Source organism: Dendropsophus ebraccatus, chromosome 10, assembly GCF_027789765.1.
Source record: "Dendropsophus ebraccatus isolate aDenEbr1 chromosome 10, aDenEbr1.pat, whole genome shotgun sequence".
Lineage (NCBI taxonomy): Eukaryota > Metazoa > Chordata > Amphibia > Anura > Hylidae > Dendropsophus > Dendropsophus ebraccatus.
In genome coordinates this window covers 74664525-74687416 of record NC_091463.1, presented here as the reverse complement: position 1 = coordinate 74687416, position 22892 = coordinate 74664525, and the positions used below count along the sequence as shown (strand labels likewise).

Sequence of the window (22892 nt, the reverse complement as noted above, 5' to 3'; positions counted from 1 at the left end):
TCAATAGTACAGGCGATTTTAAGAAACTTTGTAATTGGGTTTATTAGGCAAGTATGCCATTATCTGCATTCAAAAAGACTTTCCCCAGGTCCCCCCTCCTCTTTTCCATTCACTGCTCATTATCAGGAAATGATGTCTTGTTGCACCAGACATGCCCCTGTCTGTTCTATGGGGAGGGGAGGGAGGAGGGAGATTAGTACGCAGCAGAGAACAAAGGATTACACAGTGGGAGCTGTGTAAAAGCCACGTAGCTGTAAATTAACTCTTTGTTTTCCTGTTTTTGTGCCTCATCTCCCTCCTCCCCTCTCCATAGACAATCATGAAGACAGGGGGGAGAGCTTTAAACTGCTTTCTCATGATAAAAATGCATTTTTCAGCTAATAAACCCAATTACAAAGTTTCCTAAAATCGCCTGTACTATTGATTTCTGCCCCCTCCTTGGTTAAACTTGATGGACATGTGTCTTTTTTCAACCGTATTAACTATATAACTATGTAACTTTGGATGATAAACTCCTCCACGTGGCAGCACCAAAGAGCCCATCCTGTAAAGGCAGCTATTGACATAATTCAAGATGACAGTACAAGACAGGGAATATTATCCAGCTCTTTCAGAGAACATTTGCAATAGATAAAACCTTTATTATAAATAATGTATTGTGTCCTATAAGGAGAATATACAGAGTCCAAGCAGCTTGCATTGAATCATGCCCCATAAATCTTATCTCATGTCATGTGCCAAGCCAAGGCTTCATACTCCATAACAATTTTTGCAAGACAGGCAGTCAGGTTGAGGCACAAGAATACTGGGGGTAAGTGTACAATAAGGCACCGCTATCAGCATTGCGTCACCGCCTGCTCCGGATCCCCTCCCCACATCTTCAACATCTCTTTAGGGCTCTTCTGGTGTACTAAAATGAGGTTCTTCTCCAAGCAGCTAGATAGTGTGTCTTTCTTTTGTGTATTGAATGTCTTAAACCCAGGGTGTGCGACTGGTTTCACCCCCAGAGCCATAAAGCACATTCCAGTGTAGACATCATCAATGGGAAATGGGAACACAAAATGGGACACCAAGTACAGCCATGGGGTGAGAGATCCCGAAAAGACATACCCTCCTCCTCCTGCATATGGTGGATACATGCCCATATAGAAAGATGTAGGGATATAGTATTTGCTTTTTGGGTCCCTGTAAGGTTTGGCTAACTTGACTACATGTCCCATATACAGTGAATTATGTCCATGGTTGTTCAGTATGGACAGAACCTGTACTAGGTTGGACGTCCGGACAAAAACATCATCATCTCCTTTTAATATGTAGGTGGCCTTAGCACAATATGTCCTCGCCCACCCCAAAAACAGCTGGTCCTTTAATGTCAAGTTAAAAAAGGTGTCTGCAAAGTCCCACTGAAGAAGGTCATGAGAGCAGCTGTTCTCATACTCCAGGAGAGGAGACAGATCAAGCAATGGCATGGTGCCCAGGAGGAAGACTAATCTTATATACTTCCCACCATAGTCTTTCTCTGTCCCCCAGGTGTCCCTTATTGCCTGTCTCTGTGCAAAGTTCTGTGGAGATGACTTGATGGCCAGAAGAAGGAAAGTTCTATTGTGTGGACATTTGTCTGGCTGATTGATGATCATTCTATGGTTTCGGCATTGATCCTGAGCTAGAAAAGCCAATAAGAGGTCGGAATACGGCTCGGGAGGTTTTACCTGTGCTGTGGCTTTGCTGCACATCCATGCCCATGGCCTATTCAGGTCCAGCAGCTGAAGTTGCTCATTATTCCAATAGGCTCCAGCATTGGGTACCAGTTTTTTTAAGCTCTGTGCCAAGGAATGAAGAGCTGCCAAAGACGCCTTCTCGTCATCTTGTAAGGGCTCCAACAACATCAGTGGGTTCCTGTCAGGTTCCGGAGAGAAAGAGGAGGATTCGGACAGATTGATAGGTGAGTAAGTCAAGTCAATGAAAATTTTGGTGACGACGAGAGCAAGAAATGCGATGACCGAGATGCTGAACTTCCGGCATTTTACCATGGTTGAACGCTTCATAGGCTGGAAAAATAGCACATCATCATTAATCCAGCACCATGTATACAAGCCACCTATATAGCAAGAAACAAAAAGATTTAAAGTTATACAAGGGTCTCAAAGTGGTTATCCAGTAACATAGCAACTTTCTTCCAGAGACAGCACCACTCTTGTCTCGAGTTCTGGTGTGGTTTGCAATCAAGCTCCATTCACTTAAATAGAAATGAATTGCAAGACCTGCACCCAAACTTAACACTGGTGCTGTCTCTGGAAGAAAGTGGCCATGTTTTTCTAATGCTGGATAACCCCTTTCAATCTACCTTGGTTGTCCCCACTCCCTGTTGTATCAATAACAATAGAATGTCAGTCCAGTTTTACGAGGGCATAGTACATGTGTTTGCATCTTTATTACAGATGCAAATCTCATTTGTAATAAACTAAACTGACAGCTCAAAGCACCAGAGAATCACTCAGGCCAGGTCCGTAATACAGATGCAAAAATGTGCATGTACGATCAGGAATGCCCCATGTGTTATATATGTATGCGCTGCGGAATCTGTTGGCGCTATACAAATATTATCATTATGATATATGAACCAATCACATTACATTTAAAAGAAAAATCCACCCAAAAGTCATTACTGTAATGTTAAAGATATCAGAAGATCCGTGGGCTTGGACTTTCCCAATACTATAGTGACTACGGTCCTAAAAGCCACCATTCTCTTTAAGCTTCTGCCTAAGGAAAAGTTCACACAGGTCAGAACTGTATTTGCACCAGGGAATAGAGTACAAGTGGGGAAGACAATAACATCTGTACAGTCTGGTAGTAAAATACTACTGGTATAATAATATACAACACATATATATATATATAGTATGTGATACTGAACAATGACACATCCACTGTAATTGGGACAGAATGAAGTCGATCTGCTGAAGTCACTATATGTCAGCGACAGGTACTGGATAATAAACCCAACCTGATGACAAGTCAGATTAATATGTGGCCATTTCTTTGCTTTTTATATTTACTACTGAAGACTTCAATCTAACACAAACCACCGAGCAGACAAGCGGCATGACTCTTCTAGTTCTAGCCTGCAATTCATCACAATGATCGTGTCCCATAGTGATGATGAGCCGGCAGCTCCTCTAGACGGGGGAGTCACTGACGACTACACATTCCCAGGGAGATCAGCTGTACAGACGGAGAGATGCGGCTCATAGCTGACACAGTAAAATCCTACACTGCAGCATATTACATCTCCATGCACTGGAATATTTATCGCCCTCTATCAATGCAGCTAAATGGACTTCTGTAATCTGCCTTAATGGAATTGGAGCTGGTAAGATAATGCGGTATGGTTGTCACCGGCACACGGCTTACCTTACACAGATGTGGCACAGATAACTCCAGCATGGGTTCAGTGACTTGTATCCTCACCACTCCCTGTCTGCCCGCTGCCTCAGCCTATTGACTTCATTACAGTCAAAGACCCAGCAGTCCCCCCCCCCCTCCTTCTCTCCTCCTTCCTCTCTCGCAAGTGACTTTATTCTTCTGAATAACCCAAGACTCTCAGCAGCAATAAATTATTCAGCTAAGGATGATCACTTGGCGATCCCTTCTAGAATGTAATGTGCAGGGATACCCAGACCAGTCCTGACAGTAAACAATGATAGACGCCATTACTGTAGCCAGAAGAGGTACACTCTGCTTTCCACACTCTGAATGGCATATACATCTACAATGACAGACAGCTACACCAATTGTCTAATGTATATGTGAGAATGATAATTCATTTAGATCTATTGTTCTGGTAATGAACCAGGAAGCTCAGGATGGGAAGTATCGGAGATACCTCTATGACAAGGGAGTTACACAGTGCATGGAATAGAGGAAGGGTCAAGGCCTTGTCTATGTTTGTAGTCAATTTATTGTCCCAATACATAATAAAAACAAAGTCACATCGCACAGTCTAAGGATTCTACAATTTAGTGTCTAATAGGGATGAGCCAACCTGGAGCATGCTCAAGTCCATCCGAACCCGAACATTCGGCATTTGATTAGCTGGGGCTGCTGAACTTGGATAAAGCTCTAAGGTTGTCTGGAAAACATGGATACAGCCAATGACTATATCCATGTTTTCCACATAGCCTTAGGGCTTTATCCAACTTCAGCAGCCACCGCTAATCAAATGGTGAAAATTCGAGTTCGGATCGACTCGAGCATGCTTGAGGTTCGCTCATCTGTAGGGTCTAATGCTAGTATGCAGAGTGCATGTTTCCATGGGAACAGACTACAAACAAACATTGACTGATCCTTTAGTTAGGGTGCTCATTCACCTAAAATAATTGTAGGCTAAACGCTAGTTTTGGCCATTTCAGCCAATTATCATCTGTAGATTATCCGACGGCAGGCTTAGGCCTATGGCTTGTATGACATGATGTGCCCTATCTGTGAATGTACAAAGATCCACGATGATCTGGAATGTGGCTGGCACAAATGTTTATATCAGGGGTGGGGAACCTTCGGCCCTCCAGCTGTTGCAAAACTACAATTCCCATCATGCCTGGACAGCCAAAGCGAAGCTTTGGCTGTCCAGGCATGATGGGAATTGTAGTTTTGCAACAGCTGGAGGGCCGAAAGTCCCCCATCCCTGGTTTATATAAACAATACAAAAAGGAATTTGACCAGTCAAGTTTGTCTAATCGAAGTCCCCATGTAAGGCTAGCCTTAGGACCCCTATAACATAGGGGAATTATTAACCAAACAGGCAGATCGCCCCGGGTAATAGGCCAGCAATAAGCCAACAACTAATCAAGTGGTCATATGTTGGCTGATCGGGTTGCTTTGACCTATCAAAAATCATCAGTCTATGGGAAGATGGTGCGGCCAAAGACTAATGGCAGCAAGAGGCCACACGGACAATCCATTGATCCTTCATGCGGTTCACCCCGTGCAGTGCTCCAGCCATGAGAAGGCACTGTAAACTAGCACCCAGCTATGAGCATTGGGTCCACCCATGTAAAAGAGTCCTTCTATTCTCTTGCAACCGCCCCTAAAAATACAAGGATTACTGACAAGTAGGCAACCTAAAAAACATTTTAAAAAAATCTGCTGTATGGATATGTTCACACTATGCAGATCTGCTGTAAATCACTTGCAGAAAATCTGCAGTGTTTTTCTTCCAAAAAAAAAAAAAAACCTCTCTGTTGCCAATAGCAACTTCATTTTGTATTCTGCCCTTGAAAAATGGTGTGAACATACCCCCAAACAGCACACTGGCTCTTGTTACCCATAGCAACCAATCAGAGAGCAGCTTTCATGTGAGCAGCACAGAATAAGGAATGGAAGCTGATCTCTGATTGGTTCGGCTAGTTCTGCCTATACATATAATGGAAGCCTGTCTACCCCTGTAGTCTATAGGTTGTACCCTGGAGGTATAATGTAATTATACACTTACATGTCCTCTCCTTCTTCTGATCAGCAGTACTGTTAGCATTTGACTTTCCCTGAGGTTGCCATGGTGGCAGCTACAGACTAAATCCTTAGTACCTGAACTTCCTGTCATGTGACCTCTGCTCTTATACAGGTGCTGCGTCTATTCACAGGGAAACTCTGGGGAAAACTGCAGTTTGTTGTTATTACTGCACAGGGTGTGGTGAGGAGGGCTCTACCGCAAATCACCTCAACCGCCTCGAAAAAGTGTGACTGTGCACTGCCGGCTGTAAGAAGAGTTAACCCCTTCCTGACAAGGCTTTTCATTTTAATCCTCCTTGCTTAGTATTTTTCCACCAGCAGAGCTATATGCAGGCCTATGTTGTGCAGGATAAGATGTGCTTTTTTTTTTTTTTTTTTGCAACCTTTATTTTATCTATGGAGCAGTGTGTGCTTATTATCACTACCATTTTGGGGTAGATGAGACTTTATCATGTTTTAGGGTGCGTTCACATGTACAGGATCTGCTGCAGATTTGAGGTTGCAGATTCACAGCAAATCTGCAGCAAACCCTGTACGCGTGAATGCACCCTAAGGGTGCTTTCACACGTTAAGGATCTGCTGCGGATCCTGCCCTGTAAAGTCTCTGGGCAGACATACTCGCAGCGGGCAGGATCCGCAGAGAGAAATCCGCTCCGGATCCATCATGTGTGAAGGCACCCTTTGGGCACTTTCACACGTAACAGATCCACAGCGAAATCCACTGGGGATCCCTTGCCTGTGTATGGGAAGACATACTCGCAGTGGGAATGACATCCTGCTGTGAGTATGTAAGTGACAGCCCCCTTAACCCCCTGCCGGTCGGAGCATACATTACCTGCTCCACGCTCCGGCTTGCTTCGGGGGCTACCAGTGTCTGGACGTCCCTCTCAGTGGCTGCGACGGAGCAACACACTGATTGGCTAAGCAGGACGTCCAGTCGGGAACCCCCAAACAAGCCGGAACGTGGAGAAGGTAATGTATGCTCTGGCAGGCAGGGGGGTTAAGAGGGCTGTCACCTACTCACAGCGGGATGTTACTCCGGCTGCCAGTATGTCATCTCATTGAAAATCACAGGCAAGGGATCCGAAGCAGATTTCACTGAGAATTTGCAGCGTGAAATCTGCTGCGGATCCATTACGTGTGAAACTGGCCTTAAGCGAAGTTTTTTACAAAGTGATGTAACCAAAAAAAAAAAAATCTGTATTTTTTTCCCCCCATTTACAGCATTCACCGTGCACTGTAAAAATGATCATACTGTAACACAGCGCTTCTCAAGCTTATTCTACTGGAGCGTCATCCAACAAACCAAGGCAATGCCCGCGCCTCACCAGACTGACCAAGAGGATGCCTGGGCCTCACTATCTGTGGTGAAAGTCCATTTAAAAGCTTAAAATAATGCTAGGGCTACCTTTCACCAATCTCCCAAGCTCTATATGCTAATAAAGCAAGTACAAAATAATTAATAATGTTGCTAAATTTGAGATTTTTGGAAACAGCAAAAGGACTGTGCAGATGATAGTTACTTTTGTGAAAACTGGCTCCTCAGCTGGGCCTCACCAATAACTAGGGTGCACCTCACAGTTTGAGAAGCACTGCTGTAACACACTTAATGAGGAACGCTCACATACCCCATAATCGTCCAATGTAGATGGGCCAGTGGTCTGATCTGATCTTTTGAGCGGCTGGCAAAATCATCATTATCAGCTACACATCTTCCTGTCTAAACAGGGGATGTGACGCCGGTAACAATGGCCCCACTAACAATATAGCGATCGTACGTGCGGCCAGGCCATGCATTTGATTGTGCCAAAGGCTATGTGTTTGAAGGCACCCCCCCTAAGGTCCTTTTATATAGCTCGATATGTATGGCTGTAAACGAGCTCTGGTCAGCGAGATGGCCCTCGCTTACAGTGCCTATACAAGGAATGGTTAATTGTGCAACCATAAAAATACCATAAATATACCATATACCATAAAATATACCAGAAAACACCATTTGAGCATACTTTCCTTAAATTAGAAAAATCCTTTATTAATAAAAACATATAAATTAGAGATGTAATACATAAAAAAATGAGGGAAAGGTGATAACAGTGCATAAGTCCAGGGGACAAAAAACAAATGTGTCAAAAGACTATTCAGAAAGATGTATTACATGTAAAGATAAATTATCACACTAAAAGGGCACAGGCTAATCAACAATTCAGAAGCCCCTTGATAAAGTGGTCATCTGCAAAACGCGCGTCGGGGTGTACCAGGGGTTTATGATACATCACTTTTTGGGCTGGTGGCAATTCTATGTGTTATGTTTACAGATCCTACTTGTGTCTAGGAAGCTAGCAATATATATAGCACTTACAATTATAGACTTACTGGGACTCTGTTTTTCTGAATTGTTGATTAGCCTGTACCCTTTTAGTGTGATAATTTATCTTTACATGTAGTACATCTTTCTGAATAGTCTTTTGACCCATATTTGTTTTCTGTCCCCTGGACTTATGCACTGTTATCACCTTTCCATCATTTTTTATGTATGACATCTCTAATTTATATGTTTTTATTAATAAAGGATTTTTCTAAGTTAAGGAAAGTATGCTCAAATGGTGTTTTCTGGTATATTTTGGTATTTTTTGAGTTTTTCCTGTTACATTTGGGTTAATTGATATGCGGGATAGACGGTTTAGCACTTGCGACTCACGTGATATTTCCCTGCAATCTGGAACTATATTTGTATCAACATATCCATACTTGTGTTGTTTGGGGGCAGCCTTCCCCGCCGGTGGTGCTGGCTGTGACTTTGGGGGGCACTTTGGGTTTGGTCCTGTGACATGGGGGTTGCAGGGCCATTCCATGTGCACGCTTTGCGGGGGTGGCAAGGTGTGGAGTTAGCGTAGGGACCCGTGTGAACCAGGAGACTTGCACGTTGGTACACGGGGCGATATGGCTTGATCAAGTCATATTCCAACATCCTGAAGTTTGTTTTTTAAAATAGGCTTAGCAGCATTAGTGTCAGCCATAGGTGTGATGTGCAGCCGCTCCTCTCTCTCCATGTCGGATAAAAATGCATTGTTATTGGCCGGACAGAGATTAAAGCGACTCTGTACCCACAATCTGCCCCCTCCTAACCACTTGTACCATCAGATAGCTGCTTTTAATCCAAGATCTGTCCTGGGCTCCGTTCGGCAGGTGATGCAGTTATTGTCCTAAAAAATACTTTTAAACTTGCAGTCGTGTGTCAAATTGGCGTGGCCTAGATTGTCTGTGCCTAGGTCTTGCACCGCCTCTCCATCCCTACTTCCCACCCTCTTCTCCATTAGGAACGCCCCTGGGAAGGTTTTTTTCTTTTCATCACTTGTCTGAAAACTGCACAGGTGCCTTAACGATCCAGCACAAGTGCAGTGTTCTTACAGGTGATAAATAGGAGACAATCTGCCAGGAGCATTCCTAATGATGAGGAAGGCGGGGAGGAGGGACGAAGTACACAGACACTCTAGGCCACGGCAGTTTTACACAGGGCTGCAAGTTTAAAAGTTGTTTTTTAGGACAATAACTGCATCACCTGCCGAACAGACCCCAGGAAAGATCTTGGATTAAAAGCAGTATAAGTGGTTTGTGGGGGTCAGATTGTGGGTACAGAGTCGCTTTAAAGATCAGCTGATTGCTGGCACTTTTACACGGGCCTTTTATGAATGATGATCCTAGGAATGCTTGTCAGTGACAATCAGCCTGTGTAAAAGAGCCCTTAGGGCCCTTAAGAACCTTTTTATAGGGCACAGATAGAAGCAGACCATTCCTGTAATCTCCAATACAGTATCTCAGGGGACATAACTGCATGCCCAGTTTTTTTTTGCAGGTGGAATATTTTCTTTGTCAATGAGTGTAGTTCACACATTTCTCCACAGCGATGACAGTCATGTTCATGATTGTAACAAAATTAGCCAGCAACACACATATATGACTAGTGTACAATGCAAACTCCTCTCTAGAGCAGATGTCCAGAAAGAAGGAACTGGAAGCCAAACGGATAAGTTGTGACAGGGCCATGTCAAAAGCTTTAATAGGTCAGGGTGAGCAGTGAGTGGTAGTGCACGTCACATCCCTGCTGTCAATCATCCAGTGTCCTCATACACTTATAATGGACCTGCCTTTATGGAGATCACTGCACGCCAGGAAGCGAAATGTGCTACCGCATGCTTCTCCTGGCTCGTTCTCTTGATTGGTGGAGGTCTTAGCTGTGAGACTCTCACCAGTGGTTTTGACGCGTCCCTGTGACATGAAGAAGAAGAGTCCAGAAGCATCCATAGGGTGAATAAAGCCAATTTATATTACATGATCAAGTACAGCAATGCTGGACCTGATCATCTTAAATACATGTGGATTAATTCACCCTATGGATGCTGTTGGACTCTTCTTCTTTAAGCCTTCTTGCTCACAAGCGGGATATTAAGCTTTCCAGCGTGCATCCAGAATCTGCATACCTGGCCTGATTGAACCATGTTCCCCGGTGCTGTTGGACTCCCTTGTTTTGGCATCCCTGTGACATGTCAATAGTTTATGAGAGTGCATATTTAAGTAAACAGGGGGTTGGAAATAACCCTTTAAAAAAATCAATGCATTTGTAATGCTTCTTCAAATCTTATGTACAAATATGTCTATGTGAAACTATAGGTGAACAAAGCTATAAATTAAGATTTCTTTAATATGTTAACCAAGTAGCTGTACCTATACCACAGGTCGTGCACGCATGTATGTATGCACAGTTTTATGCCTTTCGCTGGGTTAACACTAGCCTAATACATATTTTTACATCCATGTTACAACTACAAGTCCTGATCTTACCCTGGGTCTGATGACCAAACTGACAACTGTCGAGGAGGACCATCAGATCTGAGGACAGGCGGGGATTTGCAGCCATAACATGGACATAAAAATACCTCTATATTTGGATTGTGTGACTCCAGCCATTGACATACCCAGTGCAAACCCTGCTCACCTTAGCAGCAAAGCTCCCTATGACTCGGCTTATTTGATGCTCTCTGATCTGGCCACAATGTCCTCTGTATGCAGCCCATCTGTGTACTCAATCCCCACAATGTTACATGCTGGCAGCAACTCCTCCAGGAGGATCAATACTAGCCCCTTATGGTTGGCAGCAGGCAGGTCAGACAGATCCAGACGCTTCAGATTCCTGAGGAAAACACAGCAGGTAACAATAGTCATAAACTGAAGATTACAGTTAAAGGAGGGTGTCTGTATCAGGCAATTCGTAATCTAGTAAGCTGATCACAGAGTGTCTCATTGCTGGGACCACCAGTGATTAGGTGCTATCTGAGGGGGAACCCAGCAGCAACCCATCACACAGTGACACTACCACAGGGAAAATAATAGCTAAATGAGGATCCTTAGCAAAGCATTGGTGAAGGGTCAGAGCGTGTGCTGCTAATCGTTTATAGCAATCGCCGGGGATCTCATCACCCAGACCCCCACTGATACAAACTTCTGACATGTGGCTAGAACATGTCAGAAGCTTCTTGTAATGGCAGGGACACTTTAAGGCCTTATTAGACTGGCTGACTGCTCTCACAGGACAACCAATCTCCCTGAACAGTCACTGTGCAGGCAGGACCACACAGACGACTGCTGGCTCATTCATGTTGTCCATTACATTCATCATTCAGCAGCCGCATATCCCCTATTACAAAGGAAGATGTGTGTGTGGGTGACAAACAAAGATTTTTTTAAACTTCTAAAATAATGCGTTCAGCAATTCCTTGTTCAACACAAAGATAATAAGCGGGGCATCATTGCTCTCATCAAAACGAATGACAGGAAAGGAGGGGAGAGCACTTACTGTAAATGGTGGAGTGTGGCCAACCCTCGTTCTGTCACTTGACGGCATCCGGCCAACGACAGGACTTCTAAGGAATCCTTAAATACATGCAGTCGACTTAGTGCCCAGTCATCTAAGTAATGGCAGCCGCTGAGGTTCAGCTCCCGCAACTCCTGCAGTCCCTCTGTGCAGCGGAAAAAAAGAGATCTTAGAGGATCTACACACAACTGAATAATAGGAGGTATACACCCCTCCCATTTCTATTCGGTCTACAAAGGTATGTGAAACCACAAAAGGCATTAAGGCCCTATTCCACCAACAGATCTGACAACAGATTATCTGCCAAAGATTTGAAGCCAAACCCAGGAACAGACTATAATCAGAGAACAGGTCATAAAGGAGAGACTGGATTTCTCCTCTTTTCACATCCACTCCTGGCTTTGGCTACAAATCTTTGGCAGATAATCTGTCGTCAGATCTGTTGGTGGAATAGGGCTGTTAGACAAAGACTTGGAGAACATAGACTGTTTGATCATAGACTGGGTTTTAATTGCTGGGCTTGGCCATGTGTAATTCCAGAATATGTAAAAGGTGTCTCCATTTTTTTATTCAGATCCAGCTTGAAGGTACATACACACATACTGTACATATTGTACTCGGATTTCATACTGCGATCACACTGAGGAATCCGGGCGGATCACCTGTCGCTCGCCCCTGTGCACATCTCCGCCCGTGCCATAGACTTCATTCTTTGGTTGGGCAGATCTGCCGTCCGCTCAAAGAATTGGCATGTTAATTCTTTGGGCGAACGGCGGAATCAGCCCGATCGTGGAATGGAGTCTATGGCACAGGCGGAGATGCACCCGGGCACGGGCAAGCAGCAGAATCCATGGCGGGTGATCCGCCCTGATTCTGTAGTGTGAACCCACCCTAAAGCCCCTATCACACTGTCAGCGCTCATTTGCTCGTTCCCCGCTTGCTGCTGCCGCTATTACACTCGACGGCTGTGAGCGAGTAACTGCAGGGGAGGCTGCAGAGGGGCTGCCCGGGTGATCGCTAGATCGTCCAGGCAGCCCATAGAGGATAGCGGTGGTCTGCTGCCACTGCTCCTTTTCCACGGAGCGATGGCAGCAAATCGCTGCTATGTGAGTCGTTTGTCTTTCAGCATGTTGAAAGACAAAAGACTGCAATGAACAGCCAACACCTTTCATGTCGACTGATGGTTGCCTTCTATTACACCGAGCGATTATCGGCCGCAACGGCACATAGACCCCACAGGTCAGCCCAAAGGTCTAGGCCCTACCCCCTCTAGGTCAGCCCATACCAATGGCCGTTGAGGGGCGGGGCCTATGCGCAGATGACGTCATGGCAGCAGGGTGTACGGTGGCTGTGTGGGCGGGGCTGAGCAGTGCTTCAGACTGTGGAGCCCCGCCCACTTAGCGCAATCTGCAATTGATAAAAGATGACTTTTTACTGGAACAAGCACCAGGACGTATGATATAAAAAAAAGGTATAAAAACTGCTAAATTTACTCTTTACACCTGCGTAGAGAAGTCATAATGCAAAAAGGGGGTGAGAGTGTCACTTTAAGGAAGAAATACAGTGCAAATGATCTCCTGACACTTCATAGATACGTATGAGAAGATAACAATGGAGAAGTATAACACCACAAGTCACAGCTCACACCACACTGACAATGCACAGAAATTTCTATTACTAGGAATCTGACAACATGCTAAGCACACTGTCAGCTGAATTACTCTTTGGTTACAATAGATCAATGGGTTTTATTCCTTCATGAAGACGTTTGATTCTGAATAATGATCTAAGACCTTCACCAGTGTCAACTGTTCACACCAACATTTGGTGCGGGAGTTCACATGACCAGGACCGGCTGCTGACCTCTGTACACAACAACGTTTTCATTCAATGACAGCAAACAGAGATCATTTTAGGGTGAATCAGATGAAAAATTATCTTCTTATACGATAAAGATTTATGTAAGTAGACCTAACTGGGGAATAATATAACTCTGAATGTTACAACAAGAAAAGCTCTCCAAAATTATGATGGATTAAAGGTATAATAGAAATAAAGGTATATTAGAAAGCCGCAGCACCTTTTATTATATAATTATTAAAGGGGTACTCCGGAGACTCAGAATAAATATTTTGCTAATACATTACTTTAATAAAGTTTTATTACTTTGTATTATAACTATTAAAACAAATATATAATATTTTAGCTAACATTCAACTTCCGTTGAGTGCCAGCAGTATGGCAGCAAGCACACGTGCCGTAGATCAGGGATTCAAATCTTCCCGCTACTGTAATGACACAGTCGTGCGGCTGTGTCACTACTGTAGCGGGAAGATATGAATATTTTTCGAGCTCCCAGCATCATAATGATACGTGACACCAGGAGTTTTCCATGCTGGTCAGCGTCTTCACACACTGTAGCATCACGGCCTAAGGGCCCCCTCTGTTGTCACCAATGTTCGTATTGCACTGCAGGGGCTATTCTGATCAAGCGCTGCTGTCCTGTTCCCCTGTATGCTGTATATTCTTACGACATCTTAAAGTGTCACTGTCGTGTTTTTTGTAGAAATTAATAGTACCGGTGATTTTAAGAAATGTTGTAATTGGGTTTATTAGGCAAATATGCCATTATCTGCATTAAAAGAGACTTTCCCCAGGTCCCCACTCCTCTCCTCTCTCTCATTCACTGCTCATTATCAGGAAATCTCGACTCTTTTACATCAGTCGGGTCCTGTCTGTTCTATGGAGAGGGGAGGGGGGAGGAGGGAGATTAGTTGGCAGCAGAGATCAGAGAACAAAGGATTACACAGTGGAAGCAGTGTGAAAGCCGGTATTCAGTGATCAGAGAGGTCAGTGCTAACTTCAGAGGAGATACCCTGGTCATGTAGTTGTAAATTAACTCTTTGTTGTCCTTTTTTTGGTGCCTCATCTCCCTCCACCCCTCCCCTCTCCATAGAGAACCATGAAGACAGGGGGGAGAGCTTCAAACTGTTTTTTTCATGATAAAAATTTATTTTTCGGCTAATAAACCCAAATACAAAGTTTCTTAAAATCGCCTGTACTATTGATTTCTGCAAAAAAAATGTAATCGACAGTGACACACAAAGAAGCATTAGGGAATAGTTTCTGGTCAGTTTGTCCACTCACCTAAGTTGCTCAAGCCCATGTAGGTCACCATGCTTCCGCTCAAGTCCACACATTCTATAGGATCATTCTTGTGCTCCAGGAAGTCCCAGGTGTAGTGTCCCTTCTCATTTGGCCGAAACCACTCAGTGTGACCTTTGAACCTGAAGAAAAGAACTGGTGATGCGGAGTGTGATGGAAGAGACATTGTCATCCAGCCTTTTCAGACTGCTGAAAACCTACTTATATCCCCACTCCCTTTTTTCTCCCTAACATGGCATCAGGTCAGGGATCTGAGAAAGCGGGGTAGTAAGTGAAAACTATAAAAGTTGTGACTTGGCTTTATGTGACCAGAAGAGGAGGGAGATTAGTCAGCAGCAGAGAACAAACGATTACACAGTGGGAACTGTGTGAAAGCCGCTATTCAGAGGTCAGAGAGGTCAGTGCTTACCTCAGAGGAGGTAGCCTGGTGATGTAGCTGTAAATTAACTCTTTGTTGTCCTGTTTTGGTGCCTCATCTCCCTCCACCCTCCCCTCTCCATAAAAAATCATGAAGACAGGGGGGAGAGCTTCAAACTGCTTTTTCATGATAAAAATGCATTTTTCGGCTAATAAACCCAAATACAAAGTTTCTTAAAATTGCCAGTACTATTGATTTCTGCAAAAAAAAATTTAAAGACAGTGACACTTTAAAGTACAAGGAGGGTATAAGGCATCTAAGGAGGAAGAGGGGACGGTGTGGGTTACATATCCCATTGTATGCTTGTACAGCGGGATATGTTGCAACCTTCCTGGCGTGAACCTCGGATGTATGAGGTATAAAGTGATGTGAACACAGCTTTGGTTATTCCCCAACCATGGATGAAAATCACTTATTGTCTTGTGATACAGGGGATTTCAGCAGGCACAGGGTCATACCTCACTCCTCCGTTGTGCTCTAGTGTGTAGTGAGCGGCAGCAGCATATTTTCCATACAAAGCTTCTGTGTAGTAAAATCGCCTAAAACAAAGGGGAAACACAGAGTCAATATAGTGATTCAATGCAAAAATCATTACATTTCCATATTGATGACTTAGGTAGCCATACTGCTAGCTAGTAACACTAATTAGAGGGATTGGCAACTTTATAGTAAAACTGTTCAGTGTACAGTATTAGTAAGTGTACCCCCTGCATTTACTGGACAGCAGCTCCCTGTGTACCTCATAGAGCTAAAATCAGACTCCCCTCCTCCAGGCTGTGCTGTCCTGCTCTGTGGTCATTCTGTCCATAAGATGGCCGACATGGAGGAGCATGTGATCATGCTACGCCCCCAGTGTGCACCACTGAGCCTGTATATGCCTATAGAGGACATTGGTGGTGGGTAGAGATGAGCGAACCAGGTTCGGGTTCGAGTCGATCCGAACCTGAACGTTAAGTATTTGATTAGCTGGGGCTGCTGAACTTGGATAAAGCTCTAAGGTTGTCTGGAAAACATGCTTACAGCCAATGCCTATATCCATGATTTCCACATAGCCTTAGGGCTTTATCCAACTTCAGCAGCCACCGCTAATCAAATGCCGAAAGTTCGGGTTCAGATCCACTCGAGCATGCTCCAGGTTCGCTCATCTCTAGTGGTGGGGCATGGTCACATCCTCCTCCATGTCGGCCATCTTATAAACAGACTCACCACAGAGCAGGGCAGCCCAGCCTGGAGGAGGGGAATCTGATTTCAGCTCTATGAGGTAAACAGGGAGTTGCTGTCAGTAAGTAAATTGAGTACACTTACTAATACTATACACAGAACTATTTTACTATTAAGTGGCCAACCCCTTTAAGTTCTCCTTATAAATTCAGAAATGTTAAATGTTCAATGCATAAAACTACCTTTTTATTTCTCAGACTAGTGTCAAGGAGGTGGGGCCAAGTTACTCAAGTGTCACACTCTGCCATGCCTCGTCGCTCACCTTCCACACCCTCCTTGATTGAGGTACAGAGCCACCATCTTCAGTCAAGGAGGGGCTGGAGAGTGGGCTGATACTTGGCTGAAGTTTGGAAGCCATTATTAGCTCCAGGGAAGGCACTGATTGCTTTTATATCCTAACAAGTATGACTGCAGCTCTTAGCAGTAAATACAGCTGACAGGTTTTCTTAACTTCTTCCTGCATCAGCACGTAATTGTACATCCTAATGCGGGTGCGGGCGTTCAGAGAGGGGTCGCACAGCGACCCTGCTCAGAACCGCCGCGATCCCGGGTGCTATGTGTAGCCCGGGACTGCAGCTATTAGCGGGCGTGGTCCGATTGACGCGCCTGCTAATTATACATTTAAATGCAGCTGTCAAAACTGTCAGCTGCATTTAAATGTATTGTTTCCCCCTGTCTAGTGGGGGGGATCTCGCGATGCGATCGCGGAGGGGAGATCCCTTCTCCTTACCGATTCGGGACTAAGATTCGCATTGACGCTGATCCCGGCTAGGCAATCCATCTATCTTGTCTGCTGCAGATCAGAGTAATACAGCAATGATCTGATCGATCATTGCTGTATTAAGTATACTGCAGTGATCTCTATGGGAGATCACTGCAGTAATACTAAAAGTCCCTTAGGGGGACTAAAAGTTACAGTGTTAATAAAAAATCCCCTCCCCTAATAAAAGTTTGAATTACCCCCCTTTTCCCATTTTATAAATAAAAATAAACAAACATGTTTGGTATCCCCGCGTGCATAATCACCCGAATTATTAAGTTATCAGATTCCTGATCTTGCATGGTAAACGGCTGAAGCGCAAAAACCCACCAAAGTGCAAAATTGCACATCTTTTGTCATATCAAATCCAGAAAAATTGTAATAAAAAGGGATCAAAAAGCCACATATGCGCAGTCAAGGTACCCACAGAAAATACAGATTATGGCGCAAAAAATGACACCTCACACAGCCCCATAGACCAAAGAATAAAAGCGTTATAAGGCAATTTTAAACATATTTAATTTTTTTTTTAAGATTTTAAATATTTAAAAGCCATCAGATAAAAGTTATTTATGTTACATATCGTTGTAATCGTACCGACTTGAAGAACATATACAACATGTTAGTTTAACCATAGGGTGAATGGTGTAAAGACGAAACCTCCCAAAATGAAAAAAAATTTCAATTTCACTGTGCATATAATTTTTGTCTGGTTTCACAGCACAATTTATTGAAAAATTATGTCTGTCATTTTAAAGTAAAATTAGTGGCGCAAAATATAAGGGCTCATGTGGGTCTGTAGGTGAAAAAATTCAAGCGCTATGGGCTTTTTAACACGAGGAGGAAAAAACGAAAACGCAAAAATTAAAATAAGCCCGGTCCTTAAAGGGAACCTGTCACCCCCCCCCGTGCCGGGGTGACAGGCTCCCGACCCCCCGTTAGAGCCCCCTATACTCACCTAATCCCGCTTCTGGAGGTGGTCGGGTGATGAAGATCTCAGCCGCTGCAGGCCCGGCGCGCGCGCTGAGAGATGAGTCCAACACCCATAGAGAATGACAGGAGAGTCCAGCGCTCCGTCATTCTCTATGAGCGTTGGACTCCTCTCTCAGCACGCGCGCCGGGCTGCAGCAGCTGAGATCTTCATCACCCGACCACCTCCAGAAGCGGGACCCGGCGGGATTAGGTGAGTATAGGGGGCTCTAACGGGGGGTCGGGAACCTGTCACCACGGCACGGGGGGTGACAGGTTCCCTTTAAGGGGTTAAATGGGGCTTTCCAGGCATAGAAAAACATTGCCATTTTTGTTCCAAAAACAGCACCACTCTTGTCCTGGTGTGGTTATACAGCTCAGTTCCAATGATGTGACTAAAGCTGAATTGTAATTGTAACCACACACAACCTGAGGACTGTGGGTGCTGTTTTTGCAAGAAAGTAGCTGTTTATCTAATCTTGACACCACCTTTAACACAGGACACATACTCATTCTTATTTTTCAATCTCCAGACTTTGAAGCTGTTCTTCCAATTCATCAGATTCTGGACGGCAGGTACGTTATTCATAAAGTATTGCAGGACCTTATCCTTGGTTTCAGAAGATGAGGTGGAGGAACTGTAACGAAGGATCCCATGACGGATGGCGGGCAGCACTCTGACACTCTGCATCTAAGACAAGAAGGAAGGAAAACTTAAAGGGGTTGTCCGGGATAATATTATAATGGTCATCCTGCCGGGGATATGTCAGTGATACTTATACAGTATAGAGTCTATGCTGACCGTTCTTTTCAGGAGGGTTCGGAACGTCACAGAGTGATAAAAAAACACTGACAGCTGCAGAAAACAGACGGCCCGGGACCCAGCAGCTGCAGTGGAGGGGGACAGGTAAGTATACATTGCACACATGTCCCCGCAGCAGGATCCCCAATTATTATATTATCCCAGACAATCCCTTTAAAATTATAATTCTGGCCCCAACAAGACCAACATCCTCATCATTCATAGGGTAGAGTTCTGTTTTCACTTTATGATAAAAGTGACATTTACCGTTATTCTACGGCTCAGGGTGATTACAACGTTCAATAATTTATATAGCTTACGTTATGTCTTACCACTTAAAAAAAAAAAAAAAAACAACAATCTGACCTCTATAACTTTGTATGGAGATTAGAGATGAACAAACCTTGAGCACACTTGGGTGCGTCCAAACATTCTGATTTGACTCCCAATGCCTGCTGGGAGTCCTAGAAACCATGCATACAGCTATAGGCCATATCTGAGTTTTCCTGGCGGCCTTGGGGCTGCGTCCAACTTCTCCAGGCATCAGGAGTCTAACACCGAACGCTTGGACAAACCTGAGCGTGCTCACATATGGATCTCCATTAGAGATGAGTGCTGAGGGCTCATTTTTTGTGCCGTAATCTGTCGTTTTTATCAGTACTAGAGATGAGCGAACCTGGAGCATGCTTGAGTCCACCTGAACTTTCGGCATTTGATTAGCGGTGGCTGCTGAAGTTGGATTAAGCCCTAAGGCTATGTGGAAAACATGGATATAGTCATTGGCTGTGTCCATGTTTTCCAGACAACCTTAGAGCTTTATCCAAGTTCAGCAGCCCCAGCTAATCAAATGCCGAACGTTCGGGTTCGGATGGACTTGAACCCGAACCTGGTTCGCTCATCTCTAATCAGTACCAATTTGGGGTAAATGTGACTTTCTAATTGCTTTTTTACCATTTTCTGATATATTATGTGATAAAAAAATACACAATTCCCATGTCTGGTATTTTTTTTTTATTTACACCATTCACCAAGTGGGCTCAGTAACAATAAGGGGGAGATTTCTTGCACTGGCTTATAGTAAGATTCTCTCTGTTGCCCATAGCCACCAATCACAGCTCCGCTTTAAAGTGAATGTACCATCGGGCTCGGGCTGAAGCACTGCAGGCGGGCTGACCCACCCCCAGTGGGAGGGAACCCCCATTCTTCTATGATAAGGCTCTATTGAATGTAATGGAGCAGCGTCATAGGGGGACGAGGGTTTCCTCCCACTAGGAGTGGGTTTGCCCGCCTCCAGTGCTTCAGCCCAAGCCTGATGGTACATTCACTTTAAAGGGCTTGTATGACCAAGACCATTTTTGGTACCAAACACATACTTACCTCCCTGGCTTCTGAGCTGGTGTCTGTATTCCGCCACTCCCCTGGGTGCTGACGTTCCCCCACCCCACCACTCATGCATGGCCCAAAGAGGGGTCCTGGCCAGAGAACCCCTTTAATTTTTCATACTGCTCTTGTAAGATGATAACTGGGATCTGGGATTGGTTGCTATAAAGAGCATCTTACTCTGAAACAATAAATATCCCACATCAGATTTATAATGTGATCTCAGTTAAGTCATGGAGCAAATGCATGAGAGATGGAGCAATGCTTATACACCTGGTCACGTGCCCATTTCAGCCAATCAGACTCCAGCTTTCATTTTCTCCACGCGTGGCACTGATTGGTTGCTACTGGCAACGGCTCCAATTTCTGCCACACACATAGGAAGTGTTCATGGTGAACAAGTGATACCGTAATACGGCGAATATACGCGACCCCGTGCGCCAGGATGCCAGTACCGGCAGAATTTTGCTGCTCTGACAAAAGCGAGCCATCTCCAGTGACTGACATGACAGGCGAGGCTTCTTACATATGACAGTGCGCACATACACAGGGGTCAGCAGCCTGCGCTCGTGCTACATACATTACACACATTTCTCTGCCTTTGACCTACCAGCCTGGGCGCCGCCATGGTGAACGCAGACCACGTGATCAGAGTTCACTATATCACAACCTCTGATTGGTGGAGAAATCGACAGAGGGTGTGGCCGTGAGCGGTTTCGGTAGGGAGATTATGGAGCGTGTAAAAGGGGGCGTGGCGTCAGTGGCTGTGGGTCCCGGTGGTCACGTGGCTCACTGCGGTTGTTGCTAGGCAGCAGTTAGTGATGGTGTGTCCTGTAAATCTGTTACATACCACGTACATACTGAGGCGAAGGGTGCGGGAACCTCAGCAAGACGCTGCATTGATTTTACTGAATTCCAGCTAGTGTCCACTGTAACATGTTACAAATAGTGTTTATTACAGCCGATGAAATGAATGGATTCTGGAGGGTAGGCCCCAAAAGAAGCCTTAAAGGGATCTGCTCATGTAGGACATGCCTGGTATATCCAGGGCACATTGGGAGGAGGCCTGCACTTACCTTTGCTATCAGGGATCCCCAGGCCTCTACAATTCTCTAACACTATTGGGAAGTAGATAACAGCCCAGTCACTCATACCTCCCTATTGTCCCTCTTTTGGAGGGACAGTCCCTACTTTTGACCCCTCTGTCCCTCTTTGCCCCTTACATGTCCCTCTTTCTGACCTAGGAATTACATTTGCATTAATAAACCTTTTTATGTTGTTCTAGAAAGTGTCTGGTTTCTTACTACATAATAGACCCAAACTTGCATATTATTCCATCATGTTAGACCCTAAAAATTGTTATATTCTGATGTCATGTGACATTATGGCCGCTGTCACACATACATTATGGCTCCATACACACATCTGTAGGTGTTACCGATCCGTTTTAGGGCCATTATCCATGACACAAAAAATGATGAAGCCATTGTGTGGTCTGTGTCACCCATATACAGCAAATACAGATAGTTACTGAAGCAAATCCGTAATCCTGGTCACAGCCGTGGCTCTGCAGTTACAGACAGGGTCACTGATGTGTGAATGGGACCTAAAGATGCATCACACATACAGGATCTGCTGCAGATTTGCAGATATCAATGTAACTAAATGTATCAATCTGCAGCAGATCCTGTATGTGTGATTGTATCAATCTGCAGCAGATCCTGTATGTGTGGATGCATCAATCTGCAGCAGATCCTGTATGTGTGATTGTATCAATCTGCAGCAGATCCTGTATGTGTGATTGTATTAATCTGCAGCAGATCCTATATGTGTGGATGCATCAATCTGCAGCAGATTCTGTGTGTGTGGATGCATCAATCTGCATTGCATTAGATCCTGGATGTGTAATTGCATCAATCTGCGGCAGGTCTTGTATGGGTGACTGCATCAATCTGCAGCAGATCCTGTACATGTGATTGCATCAATCTGCAGCAGATCCTGGATGTGTGTGCAGTGTCCCAGAACAATAGGATTTGTTCTTATTTGTATGTTTCCTAATTAATCCTGTTCTGGAAAAGTGGTCCCACTGCAAACTGTTTGTATGATGTCACCCCTCAGTATTCAGGTCTAATATTTCATTTATTTCCTTTTGCACATTCATTTTGCCTGTATTCTAATGGTGTGATGATGCAATGGGCTTGGTGTCACGTGACTATTCCTCGGCTGCCATAGTAACCCCAATAGCCGTCGAGCTTTGGCTGGGGATGCTATGTCACTTCCTGTCTACCTCGGTAGTCTTCTCTCTACCCTCAAGGGAGAAGGTTGTGTTGTTCTCTCCTCCACCTTCAGGAGGGAGAACGTGCTCTGCTGCTTCCAAGCAAGGCCGCAGCTCAGGGTGATTCGCTCCCCTGTTCTAGAGACAGTACTCTTGTCCAGTCGGGACCTTCCTCACTCTCAAGATTCTCCAAGATTCTCATCTTCAGCAAAGATCTGAGTGTCATTCTTCAGTCATTACTCTTCTCATCATCTATTCTCATCAACAGCAAAGTATTGAGGCCCCAGCGCGTGTGGATGCATCCTTGAATTAAAAAGTATAGAAATGTCTGTAAAATTTTCCAAAAAGTTGGGAGGTATGAAGTTACTGTATACTAAACCCCAAGAGTTACTGTAAGAGAGAGACAGGGACCCTGTTTACACAACGCACAGCTATGATGGGTAGCATACTGCACTTTTCTTCCCATCAAAATGACCGCCACTCTTTAACTCATTAATACAGGGTCCTTCAGGTCATTCTATGGGC

The 22892-nt window shown here is 44.6% G+C and overlaps 1 protein-coding gene across 6 annotated transcripts; it reads right to left on the bottom strand.

The window, feature by feature from the left end:
* Positions 1-620: 620 nt before the first annotated feature.
* On the bottom strand, positions 621-20839 carry LOC138802936 (distal membrane-arm assembly complex protein 2-like). 6 transcript variants are annotated; one of them, XM_069986708.1, is made up of 7 exons: positions 20703-20838; positions 18420-18601; positions 15419-15499; positions 14525-14664; positions 11360-11522; positions 10502-10696; positions 1961-2048 (listed from the first exon to the last, which is right to left on the bottom strand). In XM_069986708.1, exons 1-6 carry the CDS (start codon positions 20718-20720, stop codon positions 10531-10533), a joined length of 750 nt encoding a protein of 249 aa, XP_069842809.1. In that variant the 5' UTR covers positions 20721-20838; the 3' UTR covers positions 1961-2048; positions 10502-10530. The 6 variants fall into 6 exon arrangements, with proteins under 6 accessions (XP_069842806.1, XP_069842807.1, XP_069842808.1 ...); XM_069986710.1 differs by lacking the exon at positions 20703-20838 and adding an exon at positions 20366-20479; XM_069986709.1 differs by having other exon boundaries at positions 2014-2098; positions 20703-20839.
* Positions 20840-22892: the final 2053 nt, after the last annotated feature.

Bases quoted from the DNA above. Each gene is read 5' to 3' on its own strand.
- LOC138802936 (XM_069986705.1), bottom strand. From the start codon at position 2,045: ATGAAGCGTTCAACCATGGTAAAATGCCGGAAGTTCAGCATCTCGGTC.